The 21,582-nt window shown below is 38.6% G+C and overlaps 1 protein-coding gene across 6 annotated transcripts in view; it reads right to left on the reverse strand.

The window, feature by feature from the left end:
• Positions 1-3,728: 3,728 nt before the first annotated feature.
• The window catches only part of LOC134353309 (interferon-inducible GTPase 5-like), a 46,253-nt gene continuing 28,399 nt past the window's right edge, over positions 3,729-21,582 (reverse strand). For all 6 annotated transcript variants that reach the window (XM_063061350.1, XM_063061346.1, XM_063061345.1 and 3 more), the window contains one exon: positions 3,729-5,779. In XM_063061350.1, the coding sequence (XP_062917420.1) occupies positions 4,579-5,779 (1,201 nt within the window). In that variant the 3' untranslated portion in view covers positions 3,729-4,578. The remainder of the gene's footprint in view (positions 5,780-21,582) is intronic.

Here is a 21,582-nt window from a genome sequence, read left to right on the forward strand (position 1 = left end):
AAAGTACTATGATAGTAGTTCTTGTTGTTTTCAGTCAAAATATCCATTAAATTAACAGGACAATATGTTACATATTTCATCTTGTTTTAAAAGCCCTCATGGGACATTAATTCAAGGTACCCAATATCAGGAACCCTTTTGGCCCAATGAGTTTATGGCAGCTGGCAGAAAATAACCTTCCTAAACAATTTGCCCTGTAACTCACTCATCACTTGCCTGCATTTATGGCTGAGTAACCTGAAAGAGCATTTGGGAGAAACCCATCCCAATGCAGAAATAAAAGGCAGGAAAATGTTAAAGAGGGAACAACATCTGACGGAACAGAACCAAGTCACTGAAGCTCTGAGGTGATTACTTTAATCCTCTTACCTGAGGTGATAACTTTAAATGTTAGCATGATTTGAGCTATGCAAGAGTCAAATTTACTCATTGAAAGCACCTTTACTGGCATGTGTTGTCATGACCAACCAACTAATTCCTTTTTAATTAATTTGTTTTCCCATCAGTAATACTTCACCTTGCATTCCTATTCCATGTAATGAATGACATCGTCTTTGTACAAACTTCAGACTGCCATGCAAGGTTCTGATTTTAATCTTTGTAGCTATTACATGCATAAGCCTAGGTAGAATTTATTCAAGTATGTCCAGAATTTAATTACTACACAGGATACTACAATGTGGCAGCAATCTGAAATAGAATGCAACTGGCTTGATATCTGACTTTGTATGATAAAACTACGCTGCAAAAGAAAATTAAAGAAATTAGGCCCCAGTAAGTTACATTTGCACATGTTTTAATCATGTAAATTTTTAGGAACATAGTTATCGACCAACAATACACACATTTGGAAATAATTGATGTACAAAGTATATCACAACACTAATATTACCCTACTGTTCAAATCTGTAAATAAGCAAAATCGTTCAAGCAGCACATCACACAAACCGATCTTCCGTCTGTGGACTCACTTTACACCGCACGCTGTCGGAGCAGTGCTGCCAGGATAATCAAGGACACGACTCACCCAGCCAGCAGACTTTTCATCCCTCTTCCCTCTGGGAGAAGGTTCAGGAGCTTGAAGACTCGGATGGCCAGATTTAGGAACAGCTTCTTTCCAACTGTGATAAGACTGCTGACCGGATCCGGACCTGGATCTGGGCCATAACCACCAAATATCTGGACCAGCCTCTCTGTTTTTTTGCACTACCTTGCTTCCCATTTTTCTATTTTCTATTTATGATTTATAATTTATATTTTTAATATTTACTAATTTTAACTATTTTTAATATTTAATATTTGTAATCCAGGGAGTGTGAAGCGCAGAATCAAATATCGCTGTGATGATTGTACGTTCTAGCACCAATTGTTTGGCAGTAATAAATTATAAAGTTTAAAAAAAAGTATAAAGTAAGATGCACCCACAAGTTACTCCCAATGCAAGCAGCTATAAGACCATAAGACATAGGAGCAAAATTAGGCCATTTGGCCCACTGAGTCTGCTCCACCATTCAATCATGGCTGATCCTTTTCCCCCTCGTTCACTCCACTCACTGGCCTTCTCCTCGTAATCTTTAATGCTAGTGATTGCATAACTGTGTTGAACACAAGAAAGATACTCTGAGATGTTAATGTGCAAGAACTAGAAGCTGCTCAGCCTTTCCTTTGCTCAGTGATGACTGATATGTGTTCTCATGACTTCTTCTTCCTGAAGTCCAGTTCCTTGGTTATGCTGGCATTGAGTGTGATGTTGCTGCCTTCTGAATATGGCTTCTGCCAGATAATTTTTCTCGCCTTTGATGGCACGAACACACAATGCTGGAGGAACTCAGTAGTGCAGGCAGTATTTACGAAGAATAAACAGTTGCCATTTGGGCTGATGCCCTTCTTCAGGATCTGATGAAATCAAAAAACGTCAACTAATAATTCCTCTCCATAGACCGTGCCTGGCCTGCTCAGTTTCTGCAGCATTGTGTGTGTGTTACTCTGGATTTCCAACATCTGTGGGATCTCTTGTGTTTTTGATGGCACAGCCCTGAGGGCGAAGATGGTGTAAAGCAGGTGCCACGACGTCTCTGCTGGAGACTGGATAATTCCTCAGAAAACTGAAGTACAGGAAGAAAGCATGGGAGCACTCAGTGCGTGTTCCTTAACATCCATGTCATAATGCCTACTGTTTACTTCAATTGTATCAAATTAATTGCTAAGAAATAAAGTAGTTCAGTTTACTTAACACTTTTCAATATTTTACTCTGTATTCTTACATTGATTCAACAATATTTTCTTATGTTTTGGTGATTATAGTCAAACAAAGATGACGTTAATTCACACTCTACAGCACTGAAGTTGATTTCTGTGTCCATCTGCTATCTAAGGAGGAATCATTGGAATGTTTGAAAAAAGACTTTTTCAAATGAAGTTCAATTGTCTTGGAACTTGAAATTTCCTTCTCACTGTAGTGGCTGCCTGATTTGGTGAGCACCTCCCTCATCTGACTTTCATTTCAGTTTTCGAGCAACGAGGGCATTTTCTTTTATTGCGTACCAGGTGGGCAAGGGAATCCATGAAATGAATAGCTCAGCTAGAAGCAAACAACTTGTTCATCTGTTTACCACAGAGTTTCTATGGGAGAACGGCCACAGAACAGACATGGCAAGTAAGCGTTTACTTGGGCAAGATCTTTTCAGTCCTCAGTTTTCTACTGACAAAAAAAATCCAGCTTAATATGGATGATGCAAGATACAGTAATATAATTCAATAATACTGGACTTGCAGTTCTAAAGACTGAATGTAATTTGCACAATCACAAATGGTGTATGTTCAATAAAGTCACAAGAGTGAGTTTCATTTTTGAAATGGTTTGGAATAGGTTGAGATATTGGATGTGACACAGCACTGGTATCATCCAGAGCCATTTCCTCCAAGTGATCACCAATGATGAGTTAAGCTCAGTTGAAGAGAATACTGTTTGAGCATAATTTACAGTCACAATGAAGACGGAAAGTTTTATGTTATATTATTTCAATATTATTCAATTTATTCTGTCATCTTGCAATATTTTCTATTATTCCTTATGATTCATTAATGTATTAATAAACTTAGAATAACCCTGACTTGCTGTGCTATACGAGTAATATACGCCAACTAGAAGTGCTCATACGAAACTCACAGAACCTGCAGAAGGGAGAATTAGACAATTGTTTGACTATTTTAAATGAGATCTGAATATGCAAGCCCTTCATTGTTCCTGGATCTTGACATAAGCCAAATTTTTAATGATACTTGTTTTAATTATTTGGAGGTTCTCTTGAAGGCAAGTGAAACTGAACTGGTTGATAAGCACTGAACACAGGCAGTAAAAGTCTTCCCAAAAGTTAAGATCAGAGGTTAGAACAGTTGGTTGGGGTGGAACTTGGTATTTCAACCAATGAATTACAACATCTCAATTGATACAGGCATCTATATGCTGCACTCAGTTATCAGCTATCATCTGACCTGTGCAGTTCTTTCTTAAACAAGTAGTTGGCTGAATAATGTAAGGTGCTTCTGCTTATTGCCTTGCAGCACAACCAGCTGTGCCTTCTATAGGCCAACATTTATTGGGTATGTAGCCCCCCTGGCCAGCCTCAGGCTCACTCAACTTGCTGTCGTCTAGGTAAATAGTTTGTGTGGATGCTGTGTGATGTACCCCACCTCACCCAAGTAACAGACAATAGACCAGATACGATTAAATAAATTACAGTTTATAGATATTACTGGAACTATATAATTAATAGAGAATAAAATATAAAAGGAAAATAAAAGGCACCACACTTATCAAAGTTCAATCTCTTCATGCACAGACAGTTGGAGCTCAGGACCTTCCTTCTTCGCTTTGCGATCCCCTCAGACCACCTTGACCTGCCGCCTGGGACCAACAAGGTGGTCGACAAGACGCTCCACACGAGTCCATCTCCATTTCCTCTCCTCGCCAAACACCCTGGACCTCGGACTCCTGCTCAGGGTCCGACCCCGTTAGCGGACTCACAGCACCTGGTCCATCCTCTGTCTCTCTCTCCCGCCTTCTGCCCAAAAACCCACGCATACAATATCTTACAGACAAACAGAAAGCATAACAACTATCCCAATTGGTTCATTCGTCCTCTTTTCAATAGATAATCCAAAACAAACTGCTTGCGGGAGGACTTTCTCAGCAGTTAACATAACAAAGAAGCCCTTTCAATTATAACATAACAAAGAAGCCATTTTAATTAGACTATGCAGTGACAAAAAAAAGAAACCCCTTACAGGTACATCCTTTATGTACACCTCTGAAGGCAGATATAGTTTAATTTTAATGTTTAATTCATGGAACAGCACTCTGTTAATCTTGCTCTGGTTTTCCACAAAGCTGCAGATAGGAACTCCTTACCCCGCCCCCACCGCCCCCAGGTATTGAATCAGAAATATTTCGAGGAATCCGTGCAGTAGAAATGAACATTATTGAGTAGAATTACAGCAGGATTTGGTGCTTGATGTAATATCATCAAATTATTAAACATGATACAAATTCACTGGGTGGATACATTTACAGAGCAGTTAATCAGTTTCAAAGGCAACTTTCACCACTCTCTCTGCATTCTCTGTAAGATCCTTCAGTGCAGCACTCAGTATCTTGTATGTCATGAGAAATGATGAGCCTGCTCCAAAAATGGAGCCAATGACAGGGACAAAGTCGAAAGCGAATTCCAGGGCTGAAATGGTAACAACAGCAACCCCCCAACCTAATCTCACAATTACATCTGGGGTTATTTCCCCCAGCAATGGAGCTTTTACTGTCGCCTTCAGGTCTTCCACAGGTTTTCCTGCTCTGTTAGCCAGTCTTTGAAGAGAAGCATCATCCAGACCCAGGCATTTCCGGAAGTGGACAATGGCTCCAATCACTATACCGATATCACAAGCAAGAGAGAAGCCGGGAACTGGGACCGCTCCCAATCCCCCAGAGAGTGTTGCAAACATCCAGACATGTTTTTTCAGAATCTCATTTTTCCTCTGAACTATCTCCACACTTACATTTGGAAGGGCCAGGACAAAGATCCTTTTCTTTACATTATTTAGATCACCTTCGAGTCCTTCATTTAACCGAGTGAAATCAAAATGATCCGGCTCTAAACTGGATATCAGGAACACAGCTGGATCTGGAAACCCTGACTCTACCAACCTCCTGACAGTGTCACTCCGCATCTTTTCCAGCTCTTCTTCTTCATCAATAAACACCTTATCTTTCCTCATGGAATAAAGATCAGCATCAATCTTAGAGCGGACAAAATAGAATTGTTTCCCCAGCCGTTTAATCTCTTTGGCAAGTTTTACATCACTTTCTTTGAATCGAACAGTGGAGATTATGATAAAGAAATCAAATCTTTTGAATTTCATTTTTGTGAGATATGTAGCTGCTGGAAATAGTGTAGTTCCCATCCCTGGTAGGTCCCAATAGCGAACATTGGGCAGAGTGGGATGTGAGTATCCGGTTGGCTCCTTTGTTGTTTCTGTGGTCCCAACTTCAGCTGCTCCTGGATCATCACTCCGAAGTCCTCTCATGGCATTGATGAAGGTGGATTTTCCTGTACCTGTTTCTCCCGTCACTGCGATGTTAAGCTCTGTTTTGTCCAGATCAGTTACTTTTTTGTCTATCAGTGGTTTAACTTTTTCCACCCCACCTGTTTCAAAATCAGACTTTAGTTTGCTCAGTTCTTCCTGTGTGAAGAATGAGGGGGTCTCAGTCTCTGCCATCTGTTCACTGAAAGAAAAGACGTTCCATTAAAATTCTCAACTGAAACAACTTCCATTTATATTTCATAGCCTGGCATTCACAGAACATCCTCATGTCAGTCCTTACTTTCAATGGTCTAAGTGGTCTTTGCTATTACAATTTGCTATCCAACAGCTATCTATAATTTGTTATTAAAATATGCATAAGGATAAGTAGTCACAGGAAAGTACAAGACAGAAATAGGCCTTTCGGCCCTTCTAGTCCATACCCAAACCAGTTAAACTGTCTACTCCCATTGACCTGCACTGGGACCATAGCCCTCCATACTCCTATTATTGTCGTACTGACTGAAACTTCTCTTAAACGTTAAAATCCTGAGATCACAAGCACCACTTGTGTTGGCAGCTTATTCGACACTTTCACAACCCTCTAACCAGTTAATATGCTTTGACTTTGCTTAAGCCCCACTGATTTCACTAATGGAGCACTAGATGTCAACCTGTTTGTCTGCAGAGCAGTATCTTCACATATTTCTACCAGTTTATTCCTGTTTATCAATGTTACTTCACCATGTAATCTCCTGTCAGCCCAACAAGATTGTCTAACTCTTTGCTTCCCTGAACTGATATTGCAAGTGAAGTTGGTGCAGGGTGATTGGAGCAAATGAAGCCCTATATTGTGAGGGGTGCTAGTAATTGTTTGATAGGGTGCAGAAGAGGAGTGGTTGTCAGAGGTTCCTATGCAGATGATGTGTTCTCTCTGCAGCGTGGTGCATCAATGGAATGGGAACAGCACATTTCAGACCCAGCATTCTTCAATTATTGATTCGATCTACCACAGTCAATAATCTAATATCAGCACATGCAGTTCTGAATGATGCTACACAGCTAAACAGTTGTGTGGGCGGGGGGATATAAACAGTTTCTCAGAACATGTCCATCCTCAACCATTGTGAGTGCTAAAGACGTGGCTGAAATATTCACAAGCATGCTGTTCATTATCCAGAACTGTACCACCACAGAACCTAGATCCAAAGACTTCAATTCACTCTACATTATTGATTTATTGAGATACAGGACAGAAAAAGACCTTCCAGCACCCAGAAATCTCCCAATTTAACCCTGGCCTAATCATGGGACAATTTACAATGGGACTTCTGCCTGCGCTCAATGGAGTAACACATAAATTTTGCGGCTGCCTTTAATTCCTCCTTTTCCCCAGTCTAAACCTTGAATTATTCAACATTTATTTTTTGGATCTTAGAGGGTAATAGTGGTCATTATGTCGTATCCTTTAAGAAGTGGAAAACAGTCTTTTGAACCCAGCAATGGAAAGGAAAAAAACTTCGAAAGGAAAATCAGAAGATATCCCTGTCTGGGCTGAGCGTTTGGAACGTACGTTGATGGCTCTCAATAACAAAATAGACAATAACACTTCTGAGTTGAAGTCATTTCGACAGAGTTTACAGACTTTTGAGGAAAATATTCTTTCCTTGAATACTGAGTTTGAAGAATCGAAACATCAAATTGCGGATATTTCAACCTGACTGGAACAGGCTCAATGCAAAATTGTCGATTTAGAGGTAAAGTCTCGTCAAAATAACATTCATATTCCAGGTCTTCCGGAACACTCTGAATCTGGGAATCTATTGGATTATTTTGCCAATCTGTTTCAATCTCTGTCCCCGAATATTCTATCTCAGCCTCCCGAGATTGAAAGAGCTCACAGAATTTTTACTTCGTCAGATAAAGCTCGACCAATTTTAGTCAACTTTCTTCGCTTTACAGTTAAAGATCGAATCATAAAATGTGCAAGAAAGCAGAAGGTTTTAAAATTTAATGGTTCCGAGACCCGGTTTTATGAAGATTATCCACGGGAAGTTATGGGACAATGGATCAAATTCTTATCGGTCATGAAGATCGCTTCCGAAAAAACTCTTTTTCCATCTCTGAGATATCCAGCGAAACTAAAGTTATTTCCTAAAGACTCTACCCCTCGTGTCTTCTTGGATCCCCAAGCGGCATTGGATTTTGTCAGTTCTATTGTGGAATCAGCTGAAGTATGAAGGATATTAAAGTCTCCGAATAATTTTCTGAAAGAAAACAGGTTTTGAAGATTTTGGTATGCAGAAGATATCTTTTGTTTGATGTATTACTTAAAGAAGAGGTGGTCTTCTTGGTTTGATTAAAGAATGACTTTTTTTTTAAAACGGTTTAGTATATGGAGTGAATTACTACAGCGGATAGATTGTGAACTGGTTTGATTATCTGTTTCTATTTTTCTTTTTTTATTAATTAAGTGATAGTTTGCTTGCAGTTTATATAGATTTTTTTCTTATAATATGGAGTGTTTAGCAATAGATAATTAGCTTTAATTCTTTTGTTAAATAAGGTAGTAAGTTAAAGAATAATGGCGCTGATTTTCTCTCTTTAGATATTAAACTGTTTAGTACTGTTTTGGTGTCTTTGGAGACTGTCTCCACATTCCTTTAGCCTATTTTCATTGATTAAGTATAAACATTTTTTTTCTTTGCTGGGCTTTTTTATCTTAAGGTTATGTATTTTCTTTGTAAGGGGGAGTGGGGGAATTGGGAGAAAAAAACTTTTAATCATTATTTAAATTGAGCAGCACGCTGAATTCCGTTCTTATGTCTTTTCTTGGGGATGCATTCCGGCCTTTCTTTCTTTTGCTGGATTTCCTTCTTTGGGGATGGTGGGAGGTTTGGGGGTATTTCTGTATTTTAGGGTTTATTGTGGGATTTTTTTTTCACACACACTTTTTGTATTTTTTCCCATTATGGAGTTCCGGAGTATGCATATTTTCTATTTGGTTATATTCATCACCGCCATCTTTGATTAGCCCGCGATGGTAAGCGTGTATTGTCTTGTTTAAGAATAATATCCAATGGTACTTAAACAGATAAACGTTATTAGTAGGAATGTACGTGGCTGGAATCACCCTATTAAGCGAAAGAAGACATTTAAAGTTTTTAATCGATTCCAGCTCGATATAATTTTTGCTCAAGAAACGCATATCAGAACGGGCGATCAAAATAGATTTTTTAAAACATGGAAGGGCCTTCAATACCATGCTAATAGTCAAAATAAGGCAAAGGGAGTATCTATTTTTATTAAATCTAATATTTTATTTATTCAAGAAGACATTGTTTCGGATAATAATGGTAGATTTTTAATTATTAAAGGAACAATTTGTAACAGAAAAATTGTCCTGGTTAATCTATACGGACCTAATGTAGATAATCCTTCTTTTTGTAAAAATGTATTTGATTTATTACCAGACTTAAATAAATATATGCTACTGATGGCAGGTGACTTCAACTGTTGTTTCAACTCTTTGATTGACAAAAGTTCAACCAATTAGCAGCTTCCGAGTCATTCGGCAACACTTATTAATTCCTTTTTAACTGATTATGGTTTGATAGAAATCTGGAGAAATTTACATCCTAATGACAGAGATTATTCTTTTTATTCACATGTTCATAATAAATATTCAAGAATTGATTATTTTGTAGCTGATTTCCGATTTCTGTCCAAAGTTCAGAAATGTGAATATGATGTTACTGCAGTCTCGGACCATGCACCTTTAAGCTTAACTTTTGAGTTAAATGATGTTAGTAATGTAAACTTGCCCTGGCGCTTTCCAGGAAATTTATTACAAAGTTCGGACTTTGTTAAATTTATAGAGATTCAGATAAAAGATTTCTTTCTTTTTAATAATACGGGAGATGTTTCGAAATTGATTATATGGGATACACTCAAAGCATTTTTGCGAGGTCAGATAATATCTTATTTGGCTAAACTTAAGGAACAGACTAAAATAGAGTTAGATAGAATTTCCAAACTAATTAAAGATCTGGATAATACTTATGCAGTTTCTCCTAATGTTGATTTATTTAAATAAAGGGTTGAACTTCAATCACAATATAATTTACTATTAACTTATCCTATTGAAAGGAATTTGCTTAAATTAAAAAGTCAATTTTATATGTTTGGAGATAAAAGTAACAAGCTATTAGCATCTCAACTTAAAGCAGTTAGAGCTAAAAGAAAATTTTAAAAATTCATAAGGGAGATGGTAGTTTAGCTAGTAATTATGAAGATATTAATAAAATTTTTCAAGACTATTACAGTGAACTCTATAGATCTCAGCTTCCAGCTGACCCTTCTAATATGTATGCCTTTTTACAAAAGTTTGATTTTCCTAGAATATCTATTGAAGATCAGCAAATTCTTGATGCTCCTTTCACTGAAAAAGAAATTCAGAAAGCTATTCTTTCAATGCAATCTGGTAAAGCTCCTGGATTGGATGGTCTTACTGTAGGATTTTATAAAAAATGTGAACATTTGCTTACTCCTTATATGTTGGAAATGATTAAAGATTCTTTTCTGTTAGGAGAGTTACCTTCCACATTTTATGAAGCTTCTATTTCTTTAATTCTTAAGAAAGATAAAGATCCTACTAATTGTGCTTCATATAGACCTATTTCATTATTAAATGTGGATGCCAAAATTCTTTCAAAAATAATGGCTAATCGGATGGAGAATATACGAGCTGAAATTATTTCTCAGGATCAAACGGGTTTTATAAAAGGCCGTTATTCTTTTTCTAATACTTGGAGATTGTTAAATATTATATACTCATCCCTCTCTAAGACCCCCCAATGTGTTGTTTCTCTAGATGCTGAAAAGGCATTTGATAGAGTTGAATGGAAATATCTATTTAAAGTTTTAGAGGCATTTAGCTTTGGTACTAATTTTAATAAATGGATTAGATTGATATATAAAAGCCCTATTGCCACTGTTATCACTAATAACTGTAGATCCCACTTTTTCCACATTTCCCGGGGTACAAGACAAGGATGTCCATTAAGTACTCTGTTATTTAACTTGATGTTGGAACCCTTGGCTATTGCACTTCATGAAGCAAAAAATATTCAAGGAATTTCTATAAATTGAACTATTCATAAGATCTCCCTTTATGCGGATGATGTTTTGGTTTATATTTCAAATCCCAAAGAATCTATTCCTAGCTTATTGAAATTACTAAATGAATTTGGATTGTTTTCAGGATATAAATTAAACCTGCATAAAAGTGAATTATTTCTTTTAAATGATTCCTCATCTATATATGGTAGTATTCCTCTAGAACTTACGGATTTAATTATTTAGGTATTATCATCACTAAAAATTACGGAGACCTTTATAGAGCTAATTTAGTTCCCTTAGTGGGTTTTATGCAGTTAAAATGATGATTTTACCAAAATTTTTATATGTATTCCAAAACATTCCTATTTTTCTAACTAAGAAGTTTTTTGATCAGGTTGACTCTATTATTTCATCTTTTGTTTGGAATAATAAAAGACCAAGAATTGGAAAATGTCATTTACAAAAATTAAAAAAGGATGGAGGTCTTACTTTGCCTAATTTAAGAATGTACTATTGGGTGGTTAATATACGTTATGCGTGTTCTTGGTTATATTGGACCGATAAAAAGGAACGACCATCTTGGGTTGTTTTGGAATTGAAAATAGTGAAACAATTTCATTTAACTTTGTTATTAGGAGCTCCTTTACCTGTACAATTAACCAAAATTTCTATTCTAAATATAAATCCTATGATTAATCAATCATTACAAATTTGTTATCAGTTTCATAAGTTTCTTAATCTGAAAAAAATTAACCTCTTTCCTTTAATTTATCGAAACTATTTATTTAAACCTTTACTTAGCGATCCTACCTTTTCTCTTTGGGGGAATAAAGGATTTTATTCGTTTATGGACTTGTTTCAAGAAGGTCGATTGATGTCCTTTGAGAAATTAGTAACTAAATACTCTCTCTCATACTCACACTTTTTGCAATGTCTTCAGGTCAGACATTTCTTACAAGAATATTTAAGTAATTTTCCATATATACAAGACTCTGACCTGTTAGACATTATTTTAAAAATGAACCCTTTAGTGAAAGGCTTTATTGGGAAAATTTATAATTTACTATTACAACAGGATAATTATCCTTTACTTAAGATTAAGCAAGATTGGGAAAGAGAGCTTAATATGACCTTGATAACAGAGGATTGGTTGCGAATTTTGAAGCTGGTTAACTCTTCTTCGATTTGTGCCAATCATTCTCTAATTCAATTTAAAATTGTACATCATTATTATTTGACGAAGGAGAGATTGTCTAAAATATTTCCTAATGTAAATAGTCAGTGTGATAGATGCAAAACTGAGATAGCTACATTGACACATATGTTTTGGTCGTGTTCTGTATTGAAGCAACTTTGGAAATGTATTTTTTCTACAATCTCTAAAGCTTTAAAAATCAATTTGCAACCTAATAAATTGACAGTTTTGTTTGGTATAATTCCTCAACATATTCACAGTATTTCTATATCTGACCAATACTTAATTGCATTTTTCACATTATTGGCTAGAAGGGCTATTTTATTAAAATGGAAAGATGCCTCTGCTCCCACTTTGATACAATGGTTCTCTCAGGTGATGTTACGTCTTAGTTTGGAAAAAATCAGAAGTCGAACTTTTGATCCTAAATTTGACTTCGAGAAAAGTTGGGGTTCTTTTGCCCGTTTTTACCATTTGACTTGAGTTAATCCAGATGGTCCTTCTCTGATGCTTGGTTATATGGGTTCGGTTGGCGGTTTGATGTCTTTTTTTTATGGAAGCTTGTATGGCGCATAGCTCCGGGTTTGTGCACTATTGGTGTAAACTCATGTGGTCACAGGGAGATTGTACAAAGTCCTTACAGGCAGGGGTGGAAATTGAACCCAGTTCACTGGTACTGTAACACGTTATGCTAACCACGACACTACAATGCCACTCGATACTAACAAACGGAAGATACAATACTTAAGATGCAACATAAAGGCAATAGGACCAGGCAACTTCCAGAATATAGTACAGAAGACCTAAGGTCTTTCAATGCAGGTATCTACACGTCAAGACGTAACATTGCTCAAGTGTCAAATCTAGTGCACCTAATCTGTCGACACAGAAACATCAACAGAGCAATGGGTCTCGTCATCATGGGGCTCTGAAGAATCACTTATTCACATGCACACCTATGCCTAATTTGGACAATTTGATTTTCAAACCTTTGCTCAATTGTGGACATGAGAGCTTCTTCCCATACATAATGAAAACTGTCTTTGATCCCACGCGAAAGCTTCACTGAGTCACACTATTTCAGCAGGCACGAAGAGGAATGCATACCAACAGTTAGTGATGTAGTTCATATAAACGAGTTTGGAATAGCAAGACTGAGATTGTGCAGGGGGTGAAACCACTAAAAATTCCAAATTTCTTTGCGTGTGAGTTTCAGGTAGAGTGCTGTTGTGATGGAAATGAGACAGATTCTTTGCGTCTCAAAGGCAAGGATTCTGGACACACAGTTTTAACAATAAGGAGTTTATTTACAAGGGGAGAAGAGCTTGGGGACAACACAAGTGGCTACAATATTCACACAAATGCGCTTAGAAACATAGAAACATAGAAAGTAGGTGCAGGAGTAGGCCATTCGACCCTTCGAGCCTGCACTGCCATTCAGTATGATCATGGCTGATTATCCAACTCAGAACCCTGTACCTGCATTATCTGCCTACCCCAGATCCCTTTAGCCACTAGGGCCATTTCTAACTCCCTCTTAAATATAGCCAGTGAACTGGCCTCAACTGTTTCTTATGGCAGAGAATTCCACAGATTCAACACTCTCTGTGTGAAGAAGTTTTTCCTCATCTCGGTCCTAAAAGGCTTCCCCTTTATCCCTAACCTGTGACCCTTCGTTCTGGACTTCCCCAACATCGGGAACAATCTTCCTGCATCTGGCCTGTCCAATCCCTTTAGGATTATATATGTTTCAATAAGATCCCCTCTCAATCTCCTAAATTCCAGCAAGTACAAGCCTAGTCGATCCAGTCTTTCTTCATATGAAAGTCCTGCCATCCCAGGAATCAATCTGGTGAACCTTCTTTGTACTCCCTCTATGACAAGAATGTCTTTCCTCAGATTAGGGAACCAAAACTGCATACAATACTCCAGGTGTGGTCTCACCAAGGCCTTGTACAACTGCAGTAGTACCTCTCTGCTCCTGTACTCAAATCCTCTTGCTATGAATGCCAACATACCATTTGCCTTTTTCACCGCCTGCTGTACCTGCATACCCACTTTCAATGACTGGTGTATAATGACACCCAGGTCTCGTTGCACCTCCCCTTTTTCCTTTTTTTTCAATTTTTTTTATTAGATTCATAAAAGTAAACATAACATAGTAGTAATACAAAGTTATTGGGAATACATTGTTATAATTAGCATGAGTGATTATCAAACCAGATAACACGTAAATGATAAAACTCCCAATCATATAGGATACAAATGAATAATATAAAACAAAGAAAAATATCGAAAAAAAATTATGAAAAAGGAAAAAAAAATACCCCCCCCCAAAAAAACTAATCTGAATGCAATTAATCAACTAAACTAAAAAAAAAGAAAGAAAGAAAGACCTGGGCTGTTTTGTAACATCGTAAAAAAAGAGAGAAAAGAAAACCTTAGTATCGACGACTCCGTTCCTCTCAACCAACATTACAGAGAAGTAAAATAAGTTTGGAAATGGTCAAATTACATCATATGAAAATGTTGAATAAATGGCCTCCAAGACTTTTCAAATTTAATGGAGGGGTCATAAAGAACACTTTTAATTTTTTCCAAATTTAAACACAACATAGTTTGAAAAAAACAATGAAATATGGTAGGAGGATTAATCTCTTTCCAATTCAGCAAAATGGATCTTCTAGCCATTAAAGTAAGAAATGCAATCATCCGATGAGCTAAAGAGGTTAAATGATTTGATTCTATCATTGGTAACCCAAAAATAGCAGTAATTGGGTGAGGTTGTAGGTCTATATTCAAAACCATTGAAATAATATCAAAAATATCCTTCCAATATTTTTTCAACAAAGGACATGACCAAAACATGTGAGTTAAAGAAGCTATCTTGGAGTGACATCTATCACATATTGGATTAATATAAGAGTAATAACGAGATAGTTTATCTTTGGACATATGAGTCCTGTGGACTACTTTAAACTGTATTAACGCATGTTTAGCACATATAGAAGATGAATTAACTAATTGAAGAATTTTTTCCCATTTTTCAATCGGTACAGTGATCTTAAGTTCTCTTTCCCTGTTAGAATGGTTTTCTTTTTGGGTAGATGATTTGTTTACACTTAAATGACTTTGACCACCAGACTTCTATTTTAACTGTTTGACAAAGGACTGTGGATCGAGTCCACCACAATGAGCTTCCGAAAAGGTGTAAATACCAGATGCTTCTGGTGCCTGATGCTGTAGTTTCGAAGACAGTCTTATCTATACATTATAAATATTAATTGTCTTCTATGTTAGCACATAAAATGCCAAATAAATGTATTGTACACTTAACTTACATTCCTAAAGGCTGTAGATACCAACCCCGACATGTTAGCATCAGGAGGAAATGCTGGTGTGAGATTTTGTATGTAGCTTCAATAGGAAGCATTGTCTACGCATTGTCTGTAACCTTTTAAGTAGTGATTGCCTTTGTGTTTAACATATAAATATCGAACCCACATTTAGCTGGCAGACCTTTCTACGGAAAGCGTCTCCGTCCATATGATGCCTGCTGTACCTTGCTGTGTCGAATAAAGAAGCTGCTTTGTATCTACCAGTGACTGCCTCTTCGGTAATTTCATCCACGCTACAACATTTGGTGTCAGAAGTGGGATACCTTCGTGACCCGTCGTGTGGCCAGCGTTCCTAGCAATCTAAGTTGGTGAGTATTTTTCTAAAATAACACTCACACTTGGATCTGTTCGGTCGGTAGTGCACGGGTCACGAGGTATCACGAACGTGGAGAGCTGAACTGGCTGATATTAAAGTAGTGTGTGCGTGTGCATGTGTGTTTATGTAAGTGAGGAACCTTTGCATGTTAACTTGATGAGAGTTGGACCACCAGTTGCGAAAGGTGGTAACCAACGGGATGGTTCGAGATGCCAGCGTGGGGGCATGTATACTCGTTCGGGGAGCTGCATTTTAGTGTATGCGTGTGCAAGTGTGATACAGAGGAATATGGCAGCCATCATGAGTTCAAGTACCTAAAGGTGGCAGATTGTGGAATACATATTCTGTGGTTTTATATTTTGCATAGTGTGGGAATTAGTGTGGGGTTTTCTCAGGGAAAGGTTTTACCCAGAGAGATCTACCAGAATGGCACCTATTGAGGTCAGGCAACGTCAGGTTGAGAACCCTAATGATCCGAGTCAGCCCTTGACCTTGATTACAACTATTCATAAGCCCTTCACCCCAGGGGAGAAACAGAGCATTTTGTCCGAGTTGCCCTCACTTAAAGTCGCCTGTGGGAATTCAGAATTCTGGCGTAAGCTCGAGGAAATGGTTGAAATTCACCAGATGCACCCTAAAGATATACATGTGTTATTGAAAGCGAAGTGCCCGAGGAATATGTGGGACAGGATGGCCCAGGGGGTATGGGACGGTACATGGACAATTACCGGGAGCGCCAGTAATGAAGAAAGATATCGTTCTTTTAAAGGGGAAGTGAGGCAGTGCCTGGGGGGAGGCGAGAGTAGCTGGGGAATGATAATGGCAGTGATTCAAAAAGCTGACGAGACAACCATGGATTACGCAGAACATAAATACCGAGTGTACAAGGAGTATTCCGGGTTGGATAACCCAGGGAGGGATGACCCAGTCTTCCTAAAAATGCTGAAGGAAGGCCTGAGCTCAGCCCACCAAGAAGTTTTAGATTTAGGCATAATGGTAGGGTCCAACTACTCTGAGATAGTTTCATGGGCCAGTGAGATAGACCAAAGAAAAGGCAAGAGAAATCGTAAAGTGGGTATAGTGGATGCAGCTGCCGTGATATCCCGGAGGGCTTGTTTTGCTTGCCAACAGCCAGGGCACTTTGCAAAGGACAGCCGGACCAGGTATAAGGCAGTGAAGGAGTTGATATGTTACAGCTGCGGCCTATCGGGACATGGCCGGAGACAGTGTCTAAAAGGGAGGGGGAAAACCCAGGCGAAGGGCACGGCAGACACCCACTCACTCACCCCATCAGCAACCATTCTGACTGTGGATCAGATCAAAGAGTTAGTGACAGCGCCTCTTAAGGCAGAAAAGGATGTGGCAGCAGGCTCCACGGCCAGGTCTGGTGACTCACGAATGTACATTACCGCATTGTTAGGGAGGACGGCAATGCAATATGTTAGTGGACACAGGGGCATCAGTATCGATAACAGACTTACCCTTACCAACAACTGGACAGGACAGTTATATCAGGGGTGTAGGAGGAAAATCAGTAAAAGCAGAAAGAAGCGAGAAGCAAATACTAGAAATCGGGGGAGTACAGCTTCCAGTGTATTTCTGGGTATGTCCAAATAATGAAGGCACGATCATTGTAATAGATATCCTAAGGGAAGCAGGAGTTGTTATAGATTCAGGAAAAGGAGAAATAATATGGACAGTCAGGGGCAACGAACGCGCACAACCAACAGAATACACGGCCTGGCTAGCAGAGGCGCAGCTGCCCTGATCATTAGAGACTGGAGCCAGGATGGTGTCTATGGGTTACCTTGTCAGCAGTTTCCAGCTGTGTGGGCTAGAGACAAGCAAGATTGTGAGCATATAAAGATAGACCCAGTTAAAATAGAGGAGGGTCTGTATAAACCCCCTTAGCAGGACCCTATACAAACTGACACACTGACCACTGTTCAGGGTATAGCGAAGGAACAAAAACACCAGGGGATACTCAGAGAGACTGCGGCCACTCCAGAACAAAGTTTTCCCAGTTCCTCCGAGGGCAGACATTGCTGCGAATAAGGCAGCAGGGGAACAAGAGGCAATTGAAATTGCAAGTGTGCAGGAGGAGACGACAGAAGCCAGCTTAGTAAAATTATATGAAGAGGTAGAGACAGAAGAGAAGGAAAAATGGAGGAGAAAAGGAGCGAAGAAGGGACCAGGTGGGTGCTGGACACATGGGAATGTTGAGAGATTCTGCCGCCGCTGTATCACTTGTGCCCAGCATAACCCTGGTAAGGGCAGAAAGCTACAGTTGGCAAATCAGCCTCGGCCGAGGGGGCCCTGGGAAAACATCCAGACAGACTTCACAGGGCCCCTGCCAAAAAGCAGGGGGAAAAGTTACTGTCAACTTAAAGTATTAAAGGACCGAGCGATACAAGCGAAACAACAGCAGCGAATTGCTGATCAGAGAGAGCCAGAGGGAAAGGGGATAGTTCTTCCACAGCCCAGTGACCAAGTTATGGTGAGGGTGCTGCCAGAAAGGCCAGGGTTTGCCCCCAGGTGGATAGGACCACAGACGATACTCTTAACCAATGATACATGTGTCTGTGTACAGACTCGGCGAGGCAGCCAGTGGAAACACTGGACCGAGGTTAAAGCATACAACTCACCCTCTTGTTGCTCCCACAGATGGAGTGGGGAACCAAGTGTACACAGTAACCATGTAATTGCAGAGAACCTCAGAGAGGAACACCAGCCGGCTATGGCAGACCTGACCACAGCTGATGAAAACATACCCGGAGAAAACACAAAGGCAGAAAACGCTGAGAGCGTGGCAGAAGATACTGAGAACGTGTTGGAAAGTATGTTGATGAAGGTACTCTGTAAAGAAGGCTGGTTGCTGAAGGTAGATGATTAATTTTATAGCATAGTATAGAAAATTATTTGGGAAATAGATGGGGAGGGATTGTTGAGTTAAAGCAGAGATGGCAAGTTCCAGCACTTCGATAGCATTTCAGACTGCACACGGCATCTGAAAGCAGTCACCCCAAATCTGAAGAGCTGAGCCCTTTTCAGCAGTTGAGCCAGTGATCAACGGAACAGTTCGGAAGGGGGTGCCACCGGGGAGAGGTCCTTGCAGACATTTACTTAGAGGCCACCCCAACCCCTTCCTGTACATCAATGAGAGAGCCTGTGGGTGCTCCTGGATGGAGAGTTTCAGCGACCAGAGGATAAAGGACTGAAGACAAAGGAATGTGATTTAAGATGCAGTCAGCCTGCAGGCACATGAAAGGAGCTGCATTCCTAAAGACTTGGAACAGGCTCTCTGCTTAACATTTGGTAGGTAATGCTAGGATAGATATTGAGGTACATAAAATTGGGGGGGAATTTTGAGACAGGGCATTTTTGCTGCCCTATTTGTGCAGATCCTCCTAGGTTGGCCTTTCCTGATACAAATTTAATTTGTCCAGGAGGGCCAAGAGGAGGGACTGTTAGAGTGGTTTTCTTTTTGGGTAGATGATTTGTTAACACTTAAATGACTTTGGCCACCAGACTTCTATTTTAACTGTTTGACAAAGGACTGTGGATCGAGTCCACCACAATGGGCTTCCTAAAAGGTGTAAATACCAGATGCTTCTGGTGCCTGATGCTGTAGTTTCGAAGACAGTCTTATCTATACATTATAAATATTAATTGTCTTCTATGTTAGCATGTAAAGTGCCAAATAAATGTATTGTAGGCTTAACTTACATTCCTAAAGGCTGTAGATACCAACCCAGACATGTTGGCGTCAGGAGGAAAGGATGGTGTGAGATTTTGTATGTAGCTTCAATAGGAAGCATTGTCTATGCATTGTCTGTAACTTTTTACGTAGCGATTGCCTTTGTGTTTAGCATATAAATATCGAGCCCATATTTAGCTAGCAGACCTTTCTACGGAAAGTGTCTCCGTCTGTAAGATGCCTGCTGTACCTTGCTGTGTCGAATAAAGAAGCTGCTTTGTATCTACCAGTGACTGTCTCTCCGGTTTGTTTTTCCAAAATATCCATTGGATATAAGTGTGGAAAATTAGGAGAAACAGTAATTTAAAGTTTCTAACCTGTAGGTATCTAAAAAATTGAGATCTAGGTAAATTATTTTTATTAGATAGTTGATCAAAGGACATAAAACAATTATCCAAAAATAAATCATGAAATCGTACTATACCTTTTTCTCCAATCTAAATAAGCTTGATCCATAGTGGAAGGTTGAAAAAAGAATTTAGATATAATAGGACTTGCTAAAATAAATTGGTTCAACCCAAAAAAATTTCGAAATTGAAACCATATATGTAAAGTCTGCTTAACTATTGGATTGTTCATTTGTTTATACAATTTAGAAAGAGTGAAGAAAGGAAGCGAAGTCCCTAAAACAGAACCCAATGAAAACCCTTGTAATGAATTACATTCAAGATTTACCCAATGTGGACTTCAAATTACATCCAAGTCCCGTAACCAAAATTTTAAGTATCGAATATTAATTGCCCAATAGTAAAATCTAAGATTCAGGAGCGCTAACACCCCCCCATCTCTTTTTTAGATTTCTGTAAATGCCTTTTACCTAGCCTAGGGTTTTTGTTCTGCCATATATATGAAGAAATTTTTGAATCAACATTATCAAAAGAAGATTTTGGAATAAAAATTGGAACCGATTGAAATACATATAAAAATTTAGGCATAATAATCATCTTGATAGCACTGATCCGACCGATCAGAGACAAAGACATTGGTGACCATTTAGTAAACAAAAGTTTAATCTAATCAATTAAAGGTAAAAAATTAGGTTTAAATAAATCTTTATGCTTTTTCGTGATTTAATCCCTAAATATATAAAAGAGTCAGTAACCAATTTAAATGGTAGACATCCATAAATAGGAACCTGCTTTTTCAGGGGAAATAATTCACTCTTATTAAGGTTTAATTTATAACCAGAAAAATTACTAAATTGAGCCAACAAAAATAAAGTAACAGGAATTGATTTCTCTGGATTAGAGATATATAATAACAAATCATCTGCATATAGGGAGCTAGGGCTTTACTCTTTGGAGAGAAGGAGAATGAGAGGAGACATGATACAGGTGTTCAAGATAATAAGAGGAATAGATAGAGTGGACAGCCAGTGCCTCTTCCCCCGGGGCGCCACTGCTCAATACAAGAGGACATGGCTTTATGGTAAGGGGTGGGAAGTTCAAGGGGGATATTAGAGGAAGGTTTTTCACTCAGAGAGTGGTTGGTGCGTGGAATGCACTGCCTGAGTCAGTGGTGCAGGGAGATACACTAGTGAAGTTTAAGAGACTACTAGACAGATATATGGAGGAATATAAGGTGGGGGCTTATATGGGAGGCAGGGTTTGAGGGTCGGCACAACATTGTGGGCTGACGGGCCTGTACTGTGCTGTACTATTCTATGTTCTATGTTCTATAGTGATAATTTATGTATTTCATTTCCGCGGGTAATACCAAAAATGTTGGGCAAGTCACGGATAGCAATTGCTAAAGGTTCAAGGGCAATATTAAATAATAAAGGACTAAGAGGGCATCCTCGCCTAGTACCGCAAGATAGACGAAAAAAGGGAGATATTTGATTATTAGTACAAACCGAAGCTACAGGGGTGTAATATAACAATTTAATCCAGGATATAAATATTGGACTAAAATTAAATTTCTCGAACACACTAAACAAATATGGCCATTCAACTCTATCAAAGGCTTTCTCAGCATCTAATGAAATAATACATCCCGGAGTGTTAAATGAGGGGGTATAAACAATATTCATTAACCTCCGAATGTTAAAAGATGAATAATAGTATTTATTAAATCCTGTTTGGTCCACAGATATAATTTGAGGTAATACATTCTCTAACCTAGTTGCTAAAATTTTTAAAAAATATTTGAATCTACATTCAAAAGAGATATCGGTCTATATGATGCACAATCGGTAGGATCTTTATTCTTTTTAAGA

The sequence above is a fragment of the Mobula hypostoma genome, chromosome 10 (assembly GCF_963921235.1).
Source record: "Mobula hypostoma chromosome 10, sMobHyp1.1, whole genome shotgun sequence".
In the NCBI taxonomy this organism is placed as follows: Eukaryota; Metazoa; Chordata; class Chondrichthyes; order Myliobatiformes; family Myliobatidae; genus Mobula; species Mobula hypostoma.